Source organism: Malaclemys terrapin, chromosome 4 (genome assembly GCF_027887155.1).
Source record: "Malaclemys terrapin pileata isolate rMalTer1 chromosome 4, rMalTer1.hap1, whole genome shotgun sequence".
NCBI lineage: Eukaryota > Metazoa > Chordata > Testudines > Emydidae > Malaclemys > Malaclemys terrapin.
Genome location: NC_071508.1, coordinates 70,569,218 through 70,592,512, shown reverse-complemented (window position 1 = coordinate 70,592,512; position 23,295 = coordinate 70,569,218). Strand labels below are relative to the sequence as shown.

At 39.4% G+C, this 23,295-nt stretch overlaps 1 protein-coding gene across 2 annotated transcripts; it reads right to left on the bottom strand.

Annotated features, from left to right (window-relative positions):
* Positions 1 to 3,605: 3,605 nt before the first annotated feature.
* Positions 3,606 to 21,659, bottom strand: CCND1 (cyclin D1). Of its 2 annotated transcripts, XM_054027005.1 has the most exons (5): positions 21,249 to 21,651; positions 19,449 to 19,664; positions 18,444 to 18,603; positions 12,666 to 12,814; positions 3,606 to 6,953 (listed from the first exon to the last, which is right to left on the bottom strand). In XM_054027005.1, exons 1-5 carry the CDS (start codon positions 21,444 to 21,446, stop codon positions 6,798 to 6,800), a joined length of 879 nt encoding a protein of 292 aa, XP_053882980.1. In that variant the 5' UTR covers positions 21,447 to 21,651; the 3' UTR covers positions 3,606 to 6,797. The 2 variants fall into 2 exon arrangements, with proteins under 2 accessions (XP_053882980.1, XP_053882981.1); XM_054027006.1 differs by lacking the exons at positions 3,606 to 6,953; positions 12,666 to 12,814 and adding an exon at positions 17,400 to 17,948 and having other exon boundaries at positions 21,249 to 21,659.
* Between the last annotated feature and the right edge of the window lie 1,636 nt (positions 21,660 to 23,295).

Here is a 23,295-nt window from a genome sequence, read left to right as displayed (position 1 = left end):
CTCTGTATTCACCGTGAGATGGTGGAAAATGTGGTGTAGGAAGCAACAGTACCTTGCCCCTGCCAGAGTCTGCTTAGCAGCCTCAGCCAGACATGCATGATGCGGGTCTTCAGAGATTGCTGATATAGGTTGGAGGAAGGCATTCTAATTTGACACCACTGAGCTGTTACTTTCCAGCAAGGGGGAGGCCCAGTCCAATGCCTGCCCTGTCAGCTGATTTCCAAGCCTGCCTGGGCTGGGTCAGAGGCTTGGGTCAGGGGATGCAACAAGATCTGAAGGTGGAATTGGTTCATGAAGCTCCAGAACTGCTGGCGATTCCCATTGAATTGTTCTGGAAGAGGTATCACAGGCCCCTGTTCAGGATAGGGCACAGTAGCCTGGGTCCAAAGCAGTGTTGGCTTACTTGATCCCTCAACAGCCGACTCTCAGAGGTCTGCTGCATGACTTGGTTATCCGCCTGGAGGTGGGCGGCAGTAGTTCGGCTGCTGGTTCCATACCTCTCACATTGTGCCCACCCTCTTGGGGATTACTATATGGTCCATACAAACTGTCAGGACTGGGACATATATAGCCCGGTCTAGTGGTTAGTGCAAGGTCCGTAAACCAGTCAGAATTCAGAACCAGAGGGTCAAGAGCTGAGATTAGGAACCGTGAGACAGATACCAGGAATCAGGCCAGGTCAAGAAACCAGGATTAGGAGACGAGCAAGAGATCAGGAACCACGAGTCTGATCCCAGGAACCAGGAGATCAGAACCAAGAGACAAGAGCAAGTTGCACTGGGTTAGCAGTCCAAAGCATGGTGAGTCCAGTTTTACAGACTTCATGTTCCTTCTTCTGGTTTAAGTAGGGAGAGCAGTTCGGTGTTCCACCAATCAGGGCCCCAAGGTGGAGACTCCTATCTAAGCTGGGTTTCAAGGAGTCCCAGTTCTAGGTGATGCCAGCAAGGAAGGTTGGAGTATGATGACCCCCAGGAACTCTGGGTATGAGAAGCATGGGTCATGACAGTGGGACCTGCTCCTGCTCCCATTGAACTCAATGACAAAACTCCCATTGAGTTTGATGGTGCAGAATCAGGCCTATAATGCACATTGAGCTTTAAGGTTGAGGGGAAAATTAGGGGTATAATCTTCAGGTGAACCTGAGGATTGAACTGGCTTTCGACACAACCTAGAACAGTCACTGGGCTACTCTGACTTGTGCTGGGTAGAACAGTCCCCTGTAATCATTTCCTGACCATGGATCAAAGGAGCACCTCATGATCCCACTTGGACACATTCCCACCACCAGGGGAGACACATCTTTACAATTAGTACAGCTTTAGTCAGTTTGTGCCACTGCCAATGTAAAATGATCTTAATAGGGCCAACGATTTGAGCCTAGGTTTTCATGGGGGAGAGTTCATAGATTCAATAGATTTTAAAGGCAGAAGGGATCATTATGATCATCTTATCTGACCTCCCATACAGGACAGGCCAAAGAACCTCACCCAGTAATTCCTGCATCAAGCCCATTTGTTTTTTAATCCTTTAATATGTGTTACGTTGATTTTGGATAGCACTATTTATTTTTATCAAAATGTCATTGGTGACTAGGTCAAATACTTTACAAGAATCTAAGTATATTATGTCAACGTGATCAGCTTTATTAACCAGACTTGTGATCTAATCAAAAAAATGACACGAGGTTTGTCTGACAAAATCTACTTTCCATAAACCAGTGATTGGCATTAATTACACTGCAGTCCTTTTGTTCTTTACTCATTGTATCCCAGACCTTCCTTTCCATGATTTTTGCCAGGGTTTGATGTCAGACTAATCAGCCTATAGTTACTCATTTACTCCTTTTGTGGCATGAGTTTTTTTCCTGTCATCTAGAACTTCCCTGGTGTTCCAAGATCTGTTAAAAACCAACATTAATGGTTCGGAGAGCTCCTTGGCCAATTCTTTTAATACTCTTGGGTGCAAGTTATCTGGTCCTGCAGTTTTAAAAATGTTTAACTTTGATAGTTGCTGTTTAACAATAATAGGTGCTTTTTAATAGTGTCTGTGCACTTAAGTGTAGATTGACAGATATTAAACCAAATTCAGATTCAATATAGAAGGTGCTATAAATTAACTCCTCACTCAGCTAGACACCTTGATCCATTTACACCCACTTGCTGATGTGTGTAAGGGAGTCTAAGATGTACTTAGTATCTTACTTTCTAAGTAGTGAGAATGTGAGTGGTGTAAATTAAGCTTGGATTAAAAAAAATCCTGTGAAAAATAATAGGTACTGTTTGACCACCATTAGTTTAGACTCTTTCAGACCTATTTAAACTCATTCTGAATTTAGCTTAGGTCTTCTCTTCTTCCATCATGCAAATGTCCCCCCACCAACCCATCAGCATGCCTTAATCCTTTTAAGGAGGGACCCTTTCTAGAGGAAAGTGCTAGTGTAGACCACATAATTCAGTCTCTCTTCTGTAAGGGGAGCCAGTAAGGGAACCAACTAGTGCCACTTGTAACAATTTTTGTGATGAGGATACCTGTGCATTGGGTAACTGCAGTGTTACCAAATCAGGCTACCAGATTAGATGATGACAACTTTCTTAAACGTTTTGGTGTAGTTATTGCATGAAAACTGTAGTGTGCTGTGAAGTCTAACTGGCAGGTGTTACACTGGCCACATGCCAGTTGCCCAGGAAACTTATGAGTCAGGCTCTAGATGTTTTCATGATGGGATAGGGGGGAAATGTACATCTGCTTTTAGTCTGGATCCTTTGACTGATGTAGCTAGTGAGAAATAACTTCCCCAATTTTCAAAACAGAGATTTGGGATAAAAAGAACTCGCCTTTGGGACTTCAGATTGGGAAAAGATCATATATAATTCAACCTAACTTTAGTTTGGTATTCATATATATAAACAATACATTGGATGTACACACACACACACACACACTTAACTTACTAATTGATCCAGCACATATCTACCAGTGTTATTTTTTCAAGCCTAGTTCAATTCTTTTCCTATTTTGTATATTGCCCTTTACTAGTGTTAAGCTCTGCAAACAAAAATAGGTATTTTTAACTTTTATGCCTTACTACTTTATTTGAATTATTAGTAGTAATACACAATGGAGACAGGTGGGAAATAAAAATCTAACACTACTGTCTTTGAAACACACTAGTCATTATCTAAAGGGGACATTTCCATTACTCTGGTAAACTTAAAAACTAGAAATAATTTTGTAGCATCAAAATCCTAATTTATTTTACTTATTATTGAAAATATCTACCAAACAGCTGGTTAGTTGAGATAGAGGCATAAAAGAAAATCTTAAGCCAAAAAAAACAAAAACAAAAAACCCACCTTTGACATTTAATATATACATCTCTATGAATTCGTGCTGACTGACCCATTGCCAAAATACCTGTCATTTCCTAGAGATGTTGAAGAATGAATTATTTAAACGCTGCAAACTTTAAAGCATGGAGTGTCAACACAAGAAAATGCCACGTGGTTTGCCCACTACATCAGATTCCAGTTGATTAAAAACTGCTGTGTGCTGTTAAACTGCAAATTTACATCCATGAAGCTAATAAAAACCACAGCACTCAGGCATTGGGTTTTACAAATTTTATTTCTAGACTTTAGTTCTTTTGCTGGAAACTTGTCTGTTACAGGTCTGTTGGTGAAAATGTGCATTTCAGACCAGTGATGCCAATAAGTACGATATAAAAAAAATGTACAAATCTGAATTGCTTGCTTACTATAGATTGTTATAATAATGTGACAAATAAAACATCTCTGTTGGCACATGAACCTGTTTATCAGGATTTGGCCTTTTAGTACATACATATTTAAAGAAATTTGCAGTATGCACTGCCACTCAGTGTAACACATATAACCAACAACCACTAATGCAATAATCATGTTTGGTTCAGAGACACAGAGATGCCACAAACAGAAGTGTTCATGAGGTAAGCAGTAAGAAATGTTCCTGAAATTTGGACAGAATGTATCCAGTCCTCCTGGGTCCTGCGACTGCTAGTAGCATTGCAATGCTTTATTTATACACTATGTAGGATCTTAACTGCATTTGCCCTCAAAATGAGTTCTAATTCTGTTTTGGTTTAGCAGCATACAGGCAACAGCTAGATTATTCTTCAGCATACAACTCTGTTAGCTGGCTTATTTATGAGATTTACAGGCTTTTTTAAATTAGCATTATGCTATAATTAACAAAAAACAAAACAAAAAACCCTAGTATATTATAACAGATTAAACACACAAAATACTTAGAGTTCCAGAAGATAACCTATCATACCAAATGATGAGTCCCAGCTGATGGGAAACAACACCAAGTGGCATATAAGAGTTATATTATAATGCACCTTTCATATATCAATGTGGCTAATAACACATCTTAAAACTACTATGATAATAAACCCCAGATCAGACAAAGAATCCAGCTTTATAAAACGCATAACAAAAAAACTGACATTACTTGATCTTCTGAAATGTCTGTCGTTTTTAAATTAATGCAACCTAGTTGCGAATCGCGAGACCCATTCAGAATAATGTTCAATGCATTTCAGTTTGCAGTAGAACTATGAGGCACTGTGTACGAACATTAAAACCTGGTCTAAACATGGTTAACTGAAGTATGAGGTATTGTGAAACAGGAACCTTTTTGGAATAGAGCAGTAATAATCACATTAAGTAAAAATTGATCACATAAAAAATCTACAAAAAATGATGTCAATAATATAATTTTCTATGAGAAAATTAAAACCTATAACATGGCAGTATATGACATTGTATAACAACAAAAAACAAAAACAAAAAAAAACTGATCCATAAAATAGCAGCAAAACACAATGACAAAGATACAGAAAGCAATGTTAATTTTTTTTCAAACCATGCTGGGAATTTATCCATAGCAGCTCAATAAAAATGGAGCATTCACTCCTTTTTTTTCTTTTTTTCCTTTCTTTTCTTTTTTAAATTTTTTTTTACAATCAACACCTTAGCGGCAGTTTTCTCACATACATTTCACCATCACATTCTCCTCGAGCATCAACTTCAACAGCTATGTCCACGTCCCTTCAGCTACTTTCTAAAATAATAATAAAAAGATACATAGCCAAGATGTGCAAATTTTCTATTTGTAGCTAAATAAAAAACAACAACTGGGGGATATATTGGAATAAGAACTCCTTTCAAGTACACCAAATCTATTCTTTTTTAACTATGGCGTTTCTCATGGTTAGATAGTTTTTGGAAATGTCTAATAAGGGGCCAAATACACTGTTTTTGAAAAGAGTGTCTTTTTTTTTCCTTAATAAGCTGTGTTAAAACTGCAACATCAAGGGTAGAAAGGTTTTTTTTTTTTAAATCAAGGGGCGATTGCGTTATTTTACAAATCATACTGGCCTTATGAACATCCTCTGCAATAAATATTCTTTTTGCCTTAACTATAAATTATATATTTTAGTGTTTAAAAACCTTCAGTTGTAAAACATCTAGAGACAATCCTTAAACTATGTGTCCTATACGTGAACCTTTAAGGCCCCTAATTTACAAACGTGAGTTGGCATCAAAGGATTTCTAAACTTCAACTTTTCTATAGAAAAGGATAGGAAGATATCCTGGCAATTTGTGAATGCAATTTCTCTCACTGGAACACAACCTTCGAAAAAAAATCACCTTTCCTCTAACACCATAGTTAAATGCACTTGCTTTGCAATTCAAAGTTTGCGCACAAGCACGTATATATTTCCAAACCATTCCATTTAAAAAAAAATTCCCACAATAAAAGAACGTATTTCCTATATCTAATGGACTGAAAGTGCTTTGAATGGAATGGTTTTAGAATATTTAAAAAAAAAAAAAAGACTAGGCTGTGGATTGAACCTGACCATAATGAGGCTGAATATCTGTTGGGTCAGACCAGCATTTTATACACAGGTAACTACAAAAATATGAAGATTACAAAAATATAATATATTATGTCAATATTTCGGTTTCTCTTTATAATAGAGTATCGTATGAGTAGTACATTGGCCCTTCCCCGACAATGCTAAGCTGGAACCCTACAAAAGCCTTATGCACAGGCAATCCACAGGTACAAAAGATTAACATATAATAATGCTGTATACTAAAATACACTAACTTATGGGTTACGTTAACCATTTATAAGGTGAAGAGGATAAAAACCTAAGAAAATAAAATAAACATTTACAGATGAATTATAAAGTGACTAAATGCATAAGCAAGCAAGATACAGAAAAGCCTAGAACTGCGTTAAAGCTATGCTTTTTATAGGAAAAAAACAAAAAGAATATGTCATTTTCTATTAAAAAAAAACCTCTTCTACTTTAAAAATGGTTCGTTGGTTGGTTTTGTTTGTTTTATATGTAAGAAATCAAATCTAATACCTCCCCTGGAGACATTTTGTGTGTTAATGTCTATTTTTACAACATACAGACAAGAACACTTTAACATAAAAACTAGTTGATTATTATTGTATAAAATCCTCTATTTTTTGTAGCACAAACCCCTTAGGTTCATGCAAATATTATTTTTCTTTTTTTTTAAGACAGTTTTGGGGTATTTTTTGTTTGTTTGAAGTCACAGATGGAAGGGAGAAAGAGCAAGGAAAAAAATAACAAGAGTGAAGCTTTCCCTTCTGGTATAAAAATGTCCTGGAGAAAAGGGTTTCTGGGGGAGAGATCCTGATGTTGATTCCTTCTCAGATGCCCTTTCTTTGTCTGCTCTCATTGCCAAACAAACCGATTTGTAGAAGTCCTCTTAAATGTTCACGTCTCGCACATCAGTGGGTGTGCAGGAAAGGTCTGCTTCATCCTCAACAGTCTTTGTTTCTGAAGATATGTTGTGTTGCTGTGCCTGGCGTAGACTGGATTCGAGGAGGGATTCAATCTGTTCTTGGCAAGCTCGTAAACAATCCTAGAGAAGATTAAAGGGGAGGGGGAACATAAACCTTTAGAAAATATATAAAACCATGTGCCTAATACTATTTTTGTTGAAGGCAAATAAAAATGTAACACCATTTATATAGGGGGGGAGGGAAGAGAGAGAGATGAAGACTGGATAACTCAAGGGGCTGGGCTACAGGTTTTTGCCATCTGGTATTTAGAGGATTATGTCAAATGAGAGTGTAGTCTCAGTTCATCTCCCAGTGGGATAAGTGTGCATCTCAACAAATTGCTACCACAGCTAACCTTAACTGGCCCAATGTTGTCTGTCTCAGAAAGAAGCCAATGACTGAATGGGCCATGGAGACGAAACTATAATGTCACCACTGGTAATGATGCCTCCATCCCTAAAGACACATTGATGGGACAATGTGTTGAAGCCTATGATACTTCTGCCTGTACTGTAAATGTTCTGTAGATGAACAGAGGGCTCTGTCTCCAAGGCTGTCGATTGGGCATCTTTCATGAGTATGAGAGTTTCATGCACCGTGTTTTTGGAAAAATTCGAATAGCCTCATTCTGATCTCATAGCAGTGTGAATCAGTGCAGTTACTGAGCATAAAACTGGAGTAAGATCAAGAATTAGGCCCAAGACTGTGGTGCTATGTAATTTCTATCTTTACAACAAAAATGCCTTGGTACTACAATCCAGTAGAAGTGATATAGGCCATTTCATAAACAATGGCTTCCCAGCTAAGGAATGGCTAAAAAAATTTTAAGAGCTTTTCAGATTAAAGGTGCTATATAAATACAAAGTATTAATGACTAATATTCTGATTATATTCAGCAATGGCCTGATCACATTAGCTAATTGATTACTAACTCTGCAAACATCTAAACAAAAAATGCAGCATTCCAAAAGACCAAAATGGATGCTTTTCTGCTGAATGCAGGTCTTTCACAACCTACCATCAAACAGCCAGTAACCTCGTGGCAATGATTTAGAAAATGTTGCCAACCTTTTAGCTTGCCACTGCACTCACCGTCACAGACAGAGAGACCAACTAAGAGTGAGACAAATCTCTCTGTGACTCATGGCTCAATATTTGCTTGATCCTGCTAAGTGCTGAGTGTCTCATGTCTCCAGGAAGGTGCTGAGCACTTTCCACTCACATTGACTTCAATGGGAATTAAGATCACAAAGCACCTCACAGGTTCAAACTTCATATGGGTAAAAGAACCCCCCCGAGCATCTAAGAGTACAGTTAGAATCAGCACATCTAGCATCCAAAATCTATTTATTCACAAAATCACAGAAATTAGAGATGGAAAAGAGCTGTTCAATCATCCAGTCTATCTTCCTGCAAATGCAGGACTAGATATTCTTTAGTGCCATGGACGCCCATTGCATGGGCATAGACCTGGAGTGCCTTAAACAAGCAAAACAATCACACAGCATATTGCCAAAATTCCTCCGGCACGTTGTTTACTCATATATTTATAACAAACATTGTGAGCTTTTCTCAACATATTTAACTTTGTGTATTAAGGACTTTGAAGTTTTCTTTTAGTATTGCCTCTTCTGATTTAACCTATGACATGCGTTAGCCCTTGCGGTGAACCCAGTCTTCCATGATAAATTGCTGTCAAAAGTGTTAGGATGTGCATGACTGAGAATGAATGTTGTTTTCCTGAGAGGGTGACCTGCCTGCTGTTTTCTTTATCTCCCAGTTTCAATTCTGCCTTCATTCAGAAGCTTCTTGTGTGATCTACCAGCTTTTCACTGATTCCACTACCACAAGAACCTTCTCTGCCACCAATAAGGGCACATGGCATTTGGGGTAAAATAAGATTAGAAACACAAGCAAACAATTCTCTGCAAGTCCTTTCTGAGACAGGGGGAGGTTAATCCTACCTCTAAGCAGATCAGACCATCAGTTACAGCTCACTGAAAACACATAACCTATGACCTTTTCTGGTTTAAACCCTAGTGTAATATTTCCTCTTGACAGAGACACACAGTATTTTAAATGACAAAAAGAAACGCCTCATATCCTAAAGTCATCATGCCTTTGACTCCTACATACCTCTGGCCTTCCCAGTGAGATCTCTAACAAGACTCCCCAAGATATGACAGATCATTTCTGACTTCAGATCCCACAGGACACCCATTTTAACTCCTGATAGCATGCATGCCATGACACACATAAATAGATATATAGAAATAATAAGTAAACACAGTTTCTTTTTCACTTCCAAAAAGTTCAGGCACTTTCAGGTTGACTCAGCCATAACTAGGTGGCAAGTTTCTCATTGAAAGCCAATGCACAGTTGTTTCAGAGCAATTCCAACACTGGCTCTGTTTTGTTGGAAACACTCTCACATACATGTTTGACTCTGAAAACTGAAATATGAACTAGTTTTACTCATAAAATTGAACAAGCAATGAATATATTGTGTAAACAGTTCAGGAGGGGTTTCTATAAATGATTATTCTTTTCCTTTTGGGTACTGATAAAAATCTTCACTCTGAGACTGCAGGAGTGGATTGAGTTCTGATTGTATGTTGTTAAATAACATACAATCTTTACAGCTTACTGTAAACAGGCTGTCTGCTAAATTGCAATTTAATGAACAATGTGATGTTTGAAATGTTTTATGTTTTTGTTCAAATTATTTTTTCACATAGATATTAAATGAACAGCTTCGCTGCAAGAATATTAAATTTCTCAAAAATGCTACATACAAAAAAAAACTTACTGTGTACATTTTCATCACTAGCATAACATTACTGATTCCCAGTATTACACTTAAATTTTGTTTTTCCATTCTACTCACAGCTTCTGAATACTGGGAGCAAATACAAACTTGTGTGTTAGTCTGATAACTTCTCCCAACAACTTTTCTGCTTCACTACCCAAATTTTCAATGCCCACAGTTTGTTCAAGGTCATAAGCCCTTCCTGGATTAATTAAGCTTCTCAGTTAAAAAAAAAAAAAAAAAAAAAAAAGGTCTACTAGCTTACTGACGTGGTCAAATACCTTTATTTAACAAACACAGTAGACATGATCAGATTGAAATTCAGTCCAGCATAAGACTTAAGGTCAGATCTGAAGGAAACAAACAACAACAAAATCTATTTGGAAATCCTTTGTTATTGCCTGTCTCATTAAGAATAAAAGACACATGTTTGAAGGTGTCTCTGGTGTGGGCAGGCAAGAGAAGCAAATTCCAGTGTATTAAAAGACAGCATGGAAACCCAATCTAATCTAGTTTAGCAAATTTCTGGCCTGGAAATGAATGTCAGGCAAAATTCAGTCCATTTGGATGATGGGGTCAGGAATAGAATGATGGAAGACAGCCCAAGACTTCTAATTGTGATTATCTGACTTCTAATTACCACTGATCAAAGGCAAAATGGGAAACTGGACTCCTACCAACATAAACATGAACCATAAAAGAATTTCAATCAGGTGATATTCATTTTACTTTAGACTCAACTTTCTTGAGACTAAGGTAAAAACTATCAGTATGAAAACTGAAATCCAACAGACCATCTGCTCCAGCTAGCAAACAATCAGGAAAAGTGTTAACCATTTTGTCAAAATGCATCAGTCTAATAAATACTTCAAAACAATCGAATCCACGTGATATTAAATGTATGGCAATATGTGCCATCACTTGTGGATCAGCAACCCAAAGATCAGGATTAGTGTTTGATCCATCAGTTAAGTTAATTTGTTTCATTAAAAATGTGTAGTAAGCTCTAAGGTCAGAGATCCCTTTTTGTAGAAAATCAAGCAATTGTCAAATTCACAGAATAATTATAGCAGAGGATATTTCACCTTTTTTATAAACATGGGAACAGAAATCATGTTAATACAGAAGACAAAGAAAGAAACAACAAAGATTTAGGTGATCTTTCCTTTCTGAGGTTCCTTAAAATTTTTTACATATAACATTATGCTATTTCTTATTTTATCTAACAAACTATGTAAAAATCTTAATATCTAGTTATTTTACATAATTATTAAACATAATTATCAAAAAAGTTTCCCTCCCACTCACCTTAAAGATCTTCCTTTTAAGTTCAGTTCATACAGACTGTGGCCTTCAGACTATTTATGAATAATAAAACTCAGTGCCCAAAGTGCTTTTACTTCTAATTAAAAGTACTTTCCTGTTTCAAAGAGCTCTGACATTGACCAAGTCAAATCATGTAAGGACACGTTGCAGTTCTACATGATATAGAGTTCTGCGATGTGATAGAATCTAATTCAGGTTACATATCAAAAAATTGTAAATAATATTTTCTTTTAAATCAGACATTCACTATCGGTGTTGATAGCAGGTCCCTTGCTTCTTCCTAAGTTCCTGATTCAAATTTCTTGAATTGGATAGAGTTCGAGCATACCCTTAAGCACCTGCATGGTCCTAACAAATAAGCCAGAGTATTACAGGTAAATACCACTTCAGCAGTGGGATACTTAAAGCATCTGTAGTACTTAAGAGTATTTAACATTTCAGCAGTGAATCAGTACTAGTGAATTCTGCTTCTAGTAATACTAAGGGCAAAAATAATTTGCTGAACTGTGTGGTATATTATCTTGAAATAGTTAGGATGGGCAGATAATAAGCAGCAGTGAAGTATTTGTCTATGTTGGCATCACCTAAATTCTATCAAAATATCACAAAAATATTCCCTTATATGGGAACTAATCATTACAATGCTTTCACGATTTGCTAACAATCATTAACATTGTTCTACATATCATAGCTCCTTATATTAACTTGGGTGTGAGTTGTTTGGTTGTTAGAAGAATTATATACCTTCAGTTTATGAATACATAAAATGAAGGGTTTTACAGCATCTCAAAGATTCTATTGCAAACCACAGGGTTGTCTTTATTTGAGTCATTGTCCAGAGCTTGGAGACCTCACAAGAACCTTTTTAAAGCATCTATTTATTGGTCTTCCACATTGTTACAAAACAAAGCTAAACTCTGCCCCAACTTCACACACCATTATGACATGGATCATTGACTTTAGGTCTTCCTTGTAGGCTCCCTTCCTGGCCCATTCACTCATGAAAGGTTTATTGCTCACTAGTTACTGATGTGCATCTCCTGGAAGCTGCAGGGCAAAATGAGAGTTCTGTGAGGACCATCTACCTTGTCAGAAAGTCGTGGGACAAACATTTGTTCCAAAAGGGAATTCAATACCAGCTACTGTGCAGGTCTAGCATGTAATAAACCAAATTAGATAATTAGAACCCCTTTAAAAAAAGCATTTCACACCACTTGGCACAATAAAGGGTCTCAAGAGTGGTCGGAGATAAGGTTAGAGATACCATGAAGTCTATTTATTGCAATCTTAGTAACTATTTCCTTGTCTTATTTTAAAGGTTTTTGTTCTACATAGGCTGCTGGTTTAATAATCTGCAAACCGAATACAGCCTCAGAAATTGTCCTAAACCAATTTAAGAGTTTCCTTTGCTTTGTTGATATGTCTGTCTTAACAACATTAGAACTGGCCATGGTATTCATATCAATGAACTGCAGTACCGTAATCTCTGATTTTTAATGTATATAACGATGACTAATAGTCACTGGGAAGAACAAAAGAGAATACATTTGAAAAACCACATCCAAGTTGTACTTTGATCAGCGTTTACTGTCAAATCATACACTACACTGAGACACTCAAAAAACTCTAAGATAGAGAGATTGAAAGAATCACTTACCGGGTCACATTTGATAACTTGTGATAGGAAATGTGTGAGACATTGATAGGAGAGGAAAGTGTTAGTGTTTCCCAGGTGAAGGCCTTGCACAGCTGCTACCACACTCCCAGCTGCGATCATGGAAGGTGGGTTTGAAATAAACTTAACATCTGTTTAAAGAGAGAAGCGGGGAAAAAAGAGAATTGATTTATTTAGGATAAATTATTGCTTCTGTCACGCCTAAGAGTTAGATATGATTGCCAGATAATAAATCTTAAGAGGCTGTAGGAATGAAAACAAAGATTCCTCCTAATGTCATTTAACAATATAGGCAATTATAGGGCCCAATCCCACAAGCACTTATGCACATGAATAACTTTACCTGAGTGAGAAACCCTTTTTAGAGAAAGGCCTGAAAGGCTAATAATTCCTTTGAGGGATTTTTAGGATATTAGGGCCCTAATCCTGCAAAAACTTATAATATACTTTACTCCTGTGAGTAGTCCCATTTAAATCAATGGGATTACTCACACGAGTAAAGCTATTCACATTTTAAAGCATTTGCAAGATCAGGTGCATTATGTGATGTAAGCAGTCTCTGCATCATATACCATTTAAAACATAAACCTTTAAAATTATGTTAGAGAGAAATGTATAACTTTAATATAAAACAAAAGCAAAAACAAAAGAGATTGAGACTGCTTAAACCTGTTAGGAGGTGAATATTCCATATTTAAATTAAGGTTTCATCTTAAAAATGCTTTGTCTCAACCTAGTCTCTTGTCAGTCATTGCCATCCATCCTGGCAACAGGGATTTAATGTAAATGTGGCATAACTAAGTGACGGGGGTCCCAAGAATTGGCGGACAATCAGTTACATTCTGATGTGACACCATGCTGACAAGAGGCTGGGCCCCCTTCCAGACTGCATTGCTGTAGGTCTCTCTACAAAGCCACTCCCATGATTCCTTGAGGGGCCTATCTCTGCCATTAGAATGTTATTCTCACCCCCCCCCCCTTTTTTTTAATAAGGGCAATAATCCACATTTTAATGCTCTTTCTGCTATACCGGAATGTGTTTGATTTTTGATTCATGGCAAAGTGCACCCTAGACCAAGTATTGGGAGGAAAAGAAATGTGGTACTAGTAAATGTCTAACCTTTTAGGGGAGAAAAGGGAAATGATACCTTATATACAATAACTTGAGATACATTCCTTCACCTATTATTAAATGTACAACGTACAACTTCTCCCTTGCTGTATAAACATAAACCATCTGTCAAACCTTTGAATTAAATCAAAGACATGAAAAAGCTAAGCCGGGGAGGCTCTATGAAACAGTTTAAATATTAAATCATTCATCTCCTTTATGATTTAATATCTTTTGTGTAAAGGCTTTAACAGTAAAAGCATCAGGATTCTCTCTCTGTATATACTAATCACCTATTGTTGTAGGTATTATAGGTACAGTTTGGGGTTTATATCTCTGCCACTCCATCTGTACCCCAACCTGTCCCATACCCACCTTTCAAAGGGAAATTTGCCCAGTGCTCTATGAAATTGAAAGTGCCTTCAAAATTAAATTGATGTGATTAAGTATGGAAGGGTTTGTTATGTGCTATGTTGCCAGCTAAAAGCCAATCTGTATCTAAACTCACGTCACATCTTGACATATCTGAAATAGGTCTAACTTACCTCTTCACTCCCCCACCTCTCCCCAACTCTTTCCCAAAAGATATCTAAATAGATTTAGTTTGACCATTGCCAATAAATGCATCCCAGAGATAGTATCTGATCCGTTCACTCAAACAAATCACTAGTGTGTTTTCTTAGGTATACTTAAAAATGAGAGGCTTCTGTTGGTTTAAACAGGTCTGAAGAGTTGATTCACCAAAATTTAGTTGTATATACATACACAGTCACAGTGAATTAGCTCCAGTGTTTATTAGTTTCTGCATAATTATCATCCCAAAAAATGGCCAAAATTGTATAAGTTTAATGAGTCCATTCAGACAGTAGCAAGTTTGGGATTCCTATTTGCTTTTTTCTTTTAAAGGGGGCAATAAACAAGAACATGAATTCACAGTCACACCCTTAGTATGTCCAAGGTGGAAAAGTAATAATGAAGTTTAAATGACCAGTTTGTGTCTGTCCCCATAACCGCTCCAGACAAGCAGCATGGACTGTCTTTTTGTTGCAACTCAACAAGGAATTATTTGTGGCAGAGGCCACTAATTTCAGCATATTAATCAGGGGGCCCCTCTGGCCTGTAATTGGATGCCCCCAAGTGAAGAGTGTGGCATCATTGTCAGCCTCCATCGCCTCATCTTGCGCTATTGAGCGCTCAGGAACAAGGGGGCTTCGGTGAGATGAATTAGACCTGACACAGCCACAATGGGGAAGGGGGCCCCATCAATTGAAGCACACATCCCCAGTAGCCTATCTGAGACTTCATCCAAAAAGAATAAACAACTTCAGCGTTGTTAAAAAGAGAGAGAGGGAGAATGAGAGAGAGAGAGGGTGAGAGAGAGAGAGAGAGAGAGAGAGAGAGGGGAGGGGGAGGAGAGAGAAGAATGCCAGCCACCCTGAAGGGAGGACAAAGCAGGCATCTAGGCGCTGCAGTGCTTTAAAAAAAATTCCTAACAAGGCGAGTCACCCCTTTTCCTTTTTAAATGGAGCAGCAATTCCATCCGTCTGGAGAGCTGGGGGCTATGAATGAAAATCTTTTCATTGAGGCAAATCAAAACTGTGAACATAAATCACTTGCTGCAAGATGCAACAGGTTCCAACTGGTCACATACCTTGAGTCTCCCAATTTTATAAAGGCCAGAGAATAGAAGAATTGTAGCAAAGTTGTTTCAAAGGGAAGTCTTTTTTTTGTCTCTCCACCAGGGAGGAGGAAAGAGAGGAGAGAAGAACAATAATAATAACATAAAGGGGCCTGGTATGTTTAGATAACCAGAGGGCCACAATGAAACGCTGAAGCTCCCAATATTTGTTCCTTTTCATTGTTTTGCTTGTATAGAGCTGGAGTTTTTCCTTAACTCCAGTCTTAACTTGGGCCAAAAAAAGGCCTGTTTCCTTTTGAGTTATCCCTGCCTTGCTTGGCCAAGCCAAAGTCCCATTCATTAAGATCAATTATGTGTTAACTTCAAACAACCCCTGGTAATTTTTTATTTCCTTCTCTAACCTAACACAGCAAAAAGGCATCCTTTGGTGAAAGTATATTTAAAAAACAAAACAAATCCCCTTCTATTAGGCAGACAATTGAGGAGGGAGCATAAAGGGAATTCCACTCAACATCACCTTTCTATGTAATCTTTTCTACCAGGAGCAAATACACATACACATCTTCGAACACTTCACCTGCCTTCACCTTGTATTTCAAGTAGTGCTCAAACAAGGCCTGACCCAAAGGCCACTGGAGTCAATTTCCCAGTGGCTTCCATGGGCGCTGGATCAGGCCCACAAGGTATTCAGGGAAGTACAACAGGTTTGCAATCCACCTAGATTAGGGCTGGCCAGAAAAAAATATCACACATCAAAAAGTGAAGGTCAGATGCTGCTGATGCCACATGTTCTTCATTTTGTCTGGGCATCACTAGCCAACAAGGGAGTCATCAGGAGACAAAAAAATCTGGGCATCCAAAAATGAAATAAAAATCTAAAGCTGATCAAACAGCTCTGTTCAACACTACTTACTCAGGTAATATTCCCAGTGACTTCAATGGAGTGCTGAATAAGTCCCGTAATCTTGATGACCTCCATGCTATTTTTAAAAGCTAAGTAAAATTCTCTGAACGTGGGTCACATTCGCTGATCCATTTTCCAACTACCCATGCGGTGAGGAGCATAGTGTTAAATATAGACTCTGGATGTGCTTTCTAAAAGAACCATAACAACACTGACAGTAGATCAAAGTACTGGACTCCTAGCAAGGCTTCAACCTTTGAACTACTCTTGTTTTCATCACTATCACTGCCAGCACAACCACCTAGATTAAACATCCCTATATTCAAAGGGGAGACTGGATAGCTATAAAGAAACACCAGATACAACTAACAACTTCGGTGGTTTCAGACCAGGCAATCACACATTAGAATTCACTGCAATCTCATTGTTCTGCTTGAATCTCTGTCTAGGAGAAAACATTTGATTTTCCACAAATGTTTCAAATCCTTTAAAAGCTGTTTGGAGAGGTTGTAGTACTCACATATTAGGAGCAATGCACTGAGTCAATCAAACTTGTGAGCTGCCTGCTATTCTGTACTTAGGCCTACGATAAAGGCAAGGCTGAACCCTACCAATAATGTCTATATTTATCTTCAGCGATTCTATGGCTGTATCTCCAGGCCAGACACTTCAGTGGGAGTTACTATGTGAGACCAATAAATTATTTTTATTTTTTTTAATGCTTATTTTTTTTCTTGGATCTTTTGACCAAATCCATTCCTTGTGTAATACCACTGAACACTAATTTACATCACAAATTAATTTGCTCTTTGGCTTTAAATACACCCTAAACTTTCAAGTACAGAGAGACAAGAGGGGTAGCCGTGTTAGTCTGTATCCACAAAAACAATGAGGAGTCCAGATACAACTAACAGAGACCTTTTCTTCAGACTGAACGACTCCGTGTCATGCAGGCATGACCTCTCCTTTCACTTAACTGTTACTGGATATGAATATTCATATTCATAAAGACAATATTACTCATTTCCAGTGAGTTTTTATTAGTGTCAACATGATCCTTGACATTCATCTTTATGTGATGCTTATGTGATGCTTCCCTTCAAAGGAACATTTGCTTTGACTGCCTTTGATTCCTTATTCTTTTGCTACATTTGGGTTTCTCGTGCCACACTGAAGGGAATCACATGAAGTAGATTTTAAGAAAAAGTGATCAATCCTTTAAAAACCACCTTTGTCCTGCCAGCCCCTCCACTCTTTCCCATGAGAACAGTGGTATCTGGAGGAGATCATAAAGGCAGTGTTACTCTTCTGATCCCTTGCTCCCCATCTTATTCTTATTATGATTCAAAGGATAAAATGCATGCACGCCTGCACACCATTTGTGCACGTGGGGTTTCCGGGAATTAGCACAAACACACACACAGTGCCCTTGAAACCAAAGATCAGGCCTCTGGAAACCTGGCCTGGGGAACAGTCAGTGTCTCTGGCTCCTCTGCAGTCCGCCCCTGCACATGCCTCCAGCAAAGCACGTGGCCAGCTGGGTGTGGACAGCAGATTCAGCCCTGTGCCAGAAAAGCGTCCACGCCATGTGCCCCTTCTGCAATCCACCATCTACCAGCATGGGAAAAGGGGAAACTTGAATGAGGGAGATTTTAAACATGCCAGTGATGTGCAATACAGAACTAACCACATACAAATTCTTCCTCCTAACAACTTTCAAAACTGCCTTAAAATGAATCCACAATGAGGGAGTCTGCCTCCAGGCCAGAGATTCTTTGACAGGCCTGCAGAGGCCTCGATATACACTGGAGAAGGAGCTAGCCATTCTTTGAGATATTTTTATGTAATCACTTTCCATGAAGAGTTTTATGCATTTACTTTATGTTAAACTCAGAAGAGAGGCAACTTCTTAGAAACTTACCTTCTGCAAAGTAATCCACCTTCTGCAAACAACAGGGGACAACAATCAGTGCTTAAATTATCTGCACTGAGTTCTGTGAACTTGATGTATGGTAACGCTACGGGAAGTCTTAGGAATTGGGGATAAGGGTGGGTGTGCATGTTGGGTTAGGGGAACAACACGCCATTTTAGTGTGCAGGGCATACCTGTAGCGCACAGAGCCACAAAAGTCTGGGCATGTTTACGGATGATTTGCTTGGTGTCCTCAGCCACAGGCATTTTAGTAAGGAAATGTTCAATGAAATCATGAGGGGTCATTGCGGCCAGATTCCATTTCAGCTTATTCACCAGAAACAGCTCCATTTGCTACAAAAACAAAAAGGAGGAAAGGGGAAAAAGAAGGAAAACAGTTAGAGGCTCTGCTTATAAATAGCTTTGAAATGTAGCAATTGCTTCTGAAGTAGTTAAGGTGAATTTCATCTGTTTTACTGTATTCTGGAATCTTAATGTACTGGCATCTTTTTGATGCACTGACTTCTGCATGATTGGGAGACTGATGACTAAAATACTACACTTCCTCACCAGTGGTGCTCTGATGCTGTTAAGGAGGATTACTAGCAGGAGCGTACCAAGGTGAGGTTGCCTTTATGCATGAAACTACTGCAAGACTATCCTCACCCAGCAGCCCTTAAATGAAGCACTCCATTAACCAGTCAAGTTGCTGAACTGCACATTAGAAACGCATGAGGGCGCCAGCCACCCACTTTTTACCCATTGTACTGTACTTTCTCTTAGGGTGAGGTAATAATGAGTATATTAGGGTTTTTTCATTCGAATAATCTACTGTATCATTTAGTCTGCAATCGCTGAGAGTTTTCACAAGCCCAACTTTCGCTGGCTAAGAAGCGCGTGAAACCCTTCATGCCATCTTACTGGAGCTGAGGGGGTGGGGGCAGATCCACACTCTGAGATAGCCGTGTAAGTTACATCTCTTGCTCCCATGTGCAGTAATGGAGTTAGCCTGGGAGCTGGAGGTGAACGAGCAATAATTCTACGGGGTGAATTGCGCATAATTATTCAGTGTGAAGTAGGGGGCCACACTGGGCAGATCTGAAGAAGGAGCCTTGCGATTTTCTCTGTCGGGGTTGATTTTTATTTATTTTCCTCTCTCCTGATCTTGCTTTTTCCAGATGAACTAAACATGAAATTACCAGTAATTCGTCGGGTCTAATGGAGTTATCGGTGTAAATGCACAGTTTTTCTGCGGTTAGAGGAATAGTTTCCTTCATTTTTGAAGCCACAAACATGCAGGTAGCTCCCAGAAGTTGCAATCGGTTTTTCTTGAGGGGTTCAAACGACAAAAATCTGTCCAAATAATTCATAGCCAAGGGGAAAACTTCCTCTTCACATTTCTGCTCCTCGCAAACCTGGAAAAGGAGAGAGCTCGTTGAAACGAATAATAATTGTAGCAACTATTAAATCTAGTCATGCCTCCTCCCCCCAACCAAAGCTTGAAGGGCAAGGCAGAGTATGTGGGGGACGGGGGAGAAATAAATTTCCCCCCAAAGAGTGGAGAAAAGACTTAAAAGAAACTGAAAGAGAAAGTCGCAAACGGAGAAAGTAGGGAAATGTGGCGTTACAAATCCGCAGCCGAGCTTTGGCAAAAAGGGGAAATCTGGATTCTCACAGATCGGTTGCCGCTTTAAAAAAGGCAAATAAATTGCAAAATGATGCGGGGACAGAGCTGGGTTCCCAGGTTTTTGTTCTTATTTGCCAGGGTGCTGCCGATCCTCTGCTTTGGTCGAGACACAAAGGTGGCGTCCGGAGCAGCAGCAGCACCAGCCCCATTTCCCCAGACGTCATCTTTTCAAAAAATATTTAAAAATATTTAAAAAATCAGCCGAAGCTCCAAAAAGGGCTGAAAACGACCCGGCGGGGGTCCTTTACCGATCCCCGTGCTGATAAGACACCTGGGGGCGTCCAGGGAGATACCCCGAAATCAAACTCACAAGGTCCCCCTCACCCTCTTCAGAAAAGCAACGTGCGACATTTCGTAGAGCAAGGGCAACGTGCTGCGCTTTCAAAAATTAATTAAAAATAGATCGCAGGCGCCCAGGGCTTCGGAAAAGGCATGAAAATGTAGCCCCGGCTCCCTAGCTCCTGCTGGGAATGCCCTGAAACATGTCCTGCCAGGAGAGTGGGGCATTTGAACTGGATTTTGCCATGCGACCTTGCTGAAAGTTTCTGCAGCACAAGCATGTCTTTGAGGGGTGACCACAGCTCGCTCTCTGCTCTGAACAAAGAAACTTTCACCCTGCATTTCCCCAAGAAATGACAGAGCCCAACAGCCGATCCTCCTGTCCACAGCCCCAGCAGGGACCCCCGTTTCTGGAGCACCCCTTGCCCTCCTTGGCTTGCTCCTCGGGACTTGCTAATTTTCTAATTATTAATAAACACTTTTGCTTTGCAATAAAAGAACAAAGATGGCGCATAATACTGGCACGGGCAGCACTTGCATACGTGTACATGGATATTAATTTAAAATAAAATCCCAATAAAATAACTGGCAAGGTTTAACTGCAGCCCGAAGACAAGAGTGGGGCGTTGGGGTGCCTGGGAAGTTGCTGTGCTCATCTGGGATCCTAGAGAAGGACTCTTAAGGGGGCTTTTTCCAAGTGGGGCTTTCAAACCTTGTTTTCTCTGGCAGTGAGTTCATTCTAAAAGGTTCAAGGGAGACCCCCAGAATTTATTTTCTTTAGAGATGGGGGTGTGGAGTTTCCTTTCCCTCTATCGAAGACACCTCATTGTTAAGAAGTAAATAAACGATAAGGGGATAAAAGTCATCACACTCTTGACTGTCAATATATATCGGTAGCAATATGTCCTGTACTGAAGGAGGGTTTTTTTGGGGGGGGGGAGGGAGAGAGAGAGCTGGGGCTGGAATGGGGGAGTCATTCAGGGTTTATTCATTAATGCAGAAGCTTGCAAAGAAATCTCTGAAACATACAAACCTCCAGCATCCAAGTGGCAACTATTTTCCTCATATATGGCAAGATTTCCTTCTGCACGCACTTGAAGTAGGACACAGAGGGCGAGCAGGTCTCCTCTGCCTTCAGCATTGTCTGCAGAACCCTGTCATTTAGTAGGTTGGCATCTAGATAGGCTCTTCTGATGGTTTCCACTTCACAACACAGCAGCTGATGTTCCATGTCTGTCTCCTTCTTCTAAAGTCAGTTTTCTAAAGGACTGACTCAGTCTCTCGCTCTCTCTCTCTCTCTCTCTCTCTCTTCCCCTTCCAGGAGTCCCTTGGATGCTGCTTGCTGCTACTGCCGCTACAGCCCTCTGGAGGCTGCAAAACTTTCTAACTTCCAACAAAACTCTCCTGTATAAGTCGCTGTGACGTTACTGTTGTTAAGCAGAGATCAAAGCACAAGAGAGAATGAGAAAGAGAGTGAGAGAGAAGCCAAAAGCAAGGGGCAGAGCCCTAAAGCCATCCCATAGGCTTTAAGTCCTTCCCCTTATACAGAAGCAGAGGTTTAATGCAAATGAGACAAGGGCTTGCTTTCTTCAAGGGAGGCAGAGAGGTGGGGGAAACCCAAATTGTCTCTTCAATGTATCATGCATAATTTTGCAAAATGGAGAGAGTTTTGCAGTGGGAGCTAAATGATGAATGGGACTAGGCCACACACAGTCAAGCATGGATATAAATACAGGGAAACTTATTTATTATTATTTTAGTGGGGGAGGGCAGCAGGACCATATTAATTATTAATTATTGCCCAGCTCTAAATGAAACTAGTATTATTTAAAAATATGCTTCCAACCTGGACTGCCAGGGCATGTACAGGACCATGTCCTTTCCCCTTTCCATTCCTTGTATTCTCCCCCCAATCAGCATAGATTTTTGCTACATCCCTGAATTTGAAAGGAATTAAGTTCCCCCTACAATATTTGTTTGTTTTAAACTTTAAGCTTTTACCCTGCAAACGGTGTGGGGAGGAACATGGTGATAGCTCATCCAAGCTGCAATAAGAAAGCAATTAACCCTAAACAGGCAATAGATCAGATATCAACACCCCACCCCCACTACACACACAACCACCCAGAAAAATCCCAGCAGTGCAGCAAAATGGTGGCCAGCATTTCTTTTAGCACAGTTAATACCTAGAGGAAGGTGCTGATATTCACTGGGGTTACCAAAGGCCTGAGCCAAAGCTCATTTAAGTTAGCACAGCCTTTCCGCAGTTATAGTATTTTGTAATGTGCTCCCAGCATGGGTGACTTTAGTTTCCCAACAAAGTTAGCCTATTTTATACCTATGAAACCTTTTCAATTTTTTTTAAACACTTGTTAAAGTTCTTCCCTTTAACCTGAAACATATTCAGAAAAGAAAGCTGAGCAGGCATTTGGGACTGAAGGGATTTGGCTGCTTCTTGCATATGGGTGAATGCTATGAGTGAAATCCTAGCCCCATCCAAGTCAATGGCAAAACTCTCATTGACTTCAGAGGAGCCAGGATTTCATTGTGTCTCTTGACTTTTTGGGAGGATTGTAGATGTGGAGGTCCACTTTTGTCTCCTGCTTGCTGAAATGGTTCTCTACCTGCCTAGTGTGGGCACATCTTAATAAAAATGCATAATAATAATCATGAATAATAATAAATAATACCTACTCTTCTACAGTGCTTAGCAAAGCATCACCAACTGGGTTGGATTGCATGGATGCCACAAGTATGTATAGGGCATGATATAATGCTGTGTAGCCACATCCTCGTCCCTCTCCCACACACAGATAAGATATATTGGATATATTGCTACAAATCAAAAGACATATGGCTACAGTTTTATTTATGTATAGTCTATATATGATAGGCGACTTTCACATCTGACATTTGTCTTTTCTTTGTCTTATCTATATTATGATGACACATAAAGGCCCCAATCAGGATCTTAGCCCCTATTGTACTAGGCACTGTCTACCTATGTGAACTTATAAGTTCCTGCCCAGAACTTATGGGATTTTTTTTTTAACGTGGGAAGAAATTTCCACTTACATAAA

What these genes read in the sequence shown, in the direction of transcription:
- CCND1 (XM_054027005.1), bottom strand. Translation starts at nt 21,446, where the DNA reads ATGGAACATCAGCTGCTGTGTTGTGAAGTGGAAACCATCAGAAGAGCC. An exon ending in TTAGACCCGACGAATTACTG is followed by an intron (nt 18,604 to 19,448) that starts GTAATTTCATGT and finishes TTGTTTTTGTAG; the next exon opens with CAAATGGAGCTGTTTCTGGT. An exon ending in AAGTTATCAAATGTGACCCG is followed by an intron (nt 6,954 to 12,665) that starts GTAAGTGATTCT and finishes AATCTTCTCTAG; the next exon opens with GATTGTTTACGAGCTTGCCA.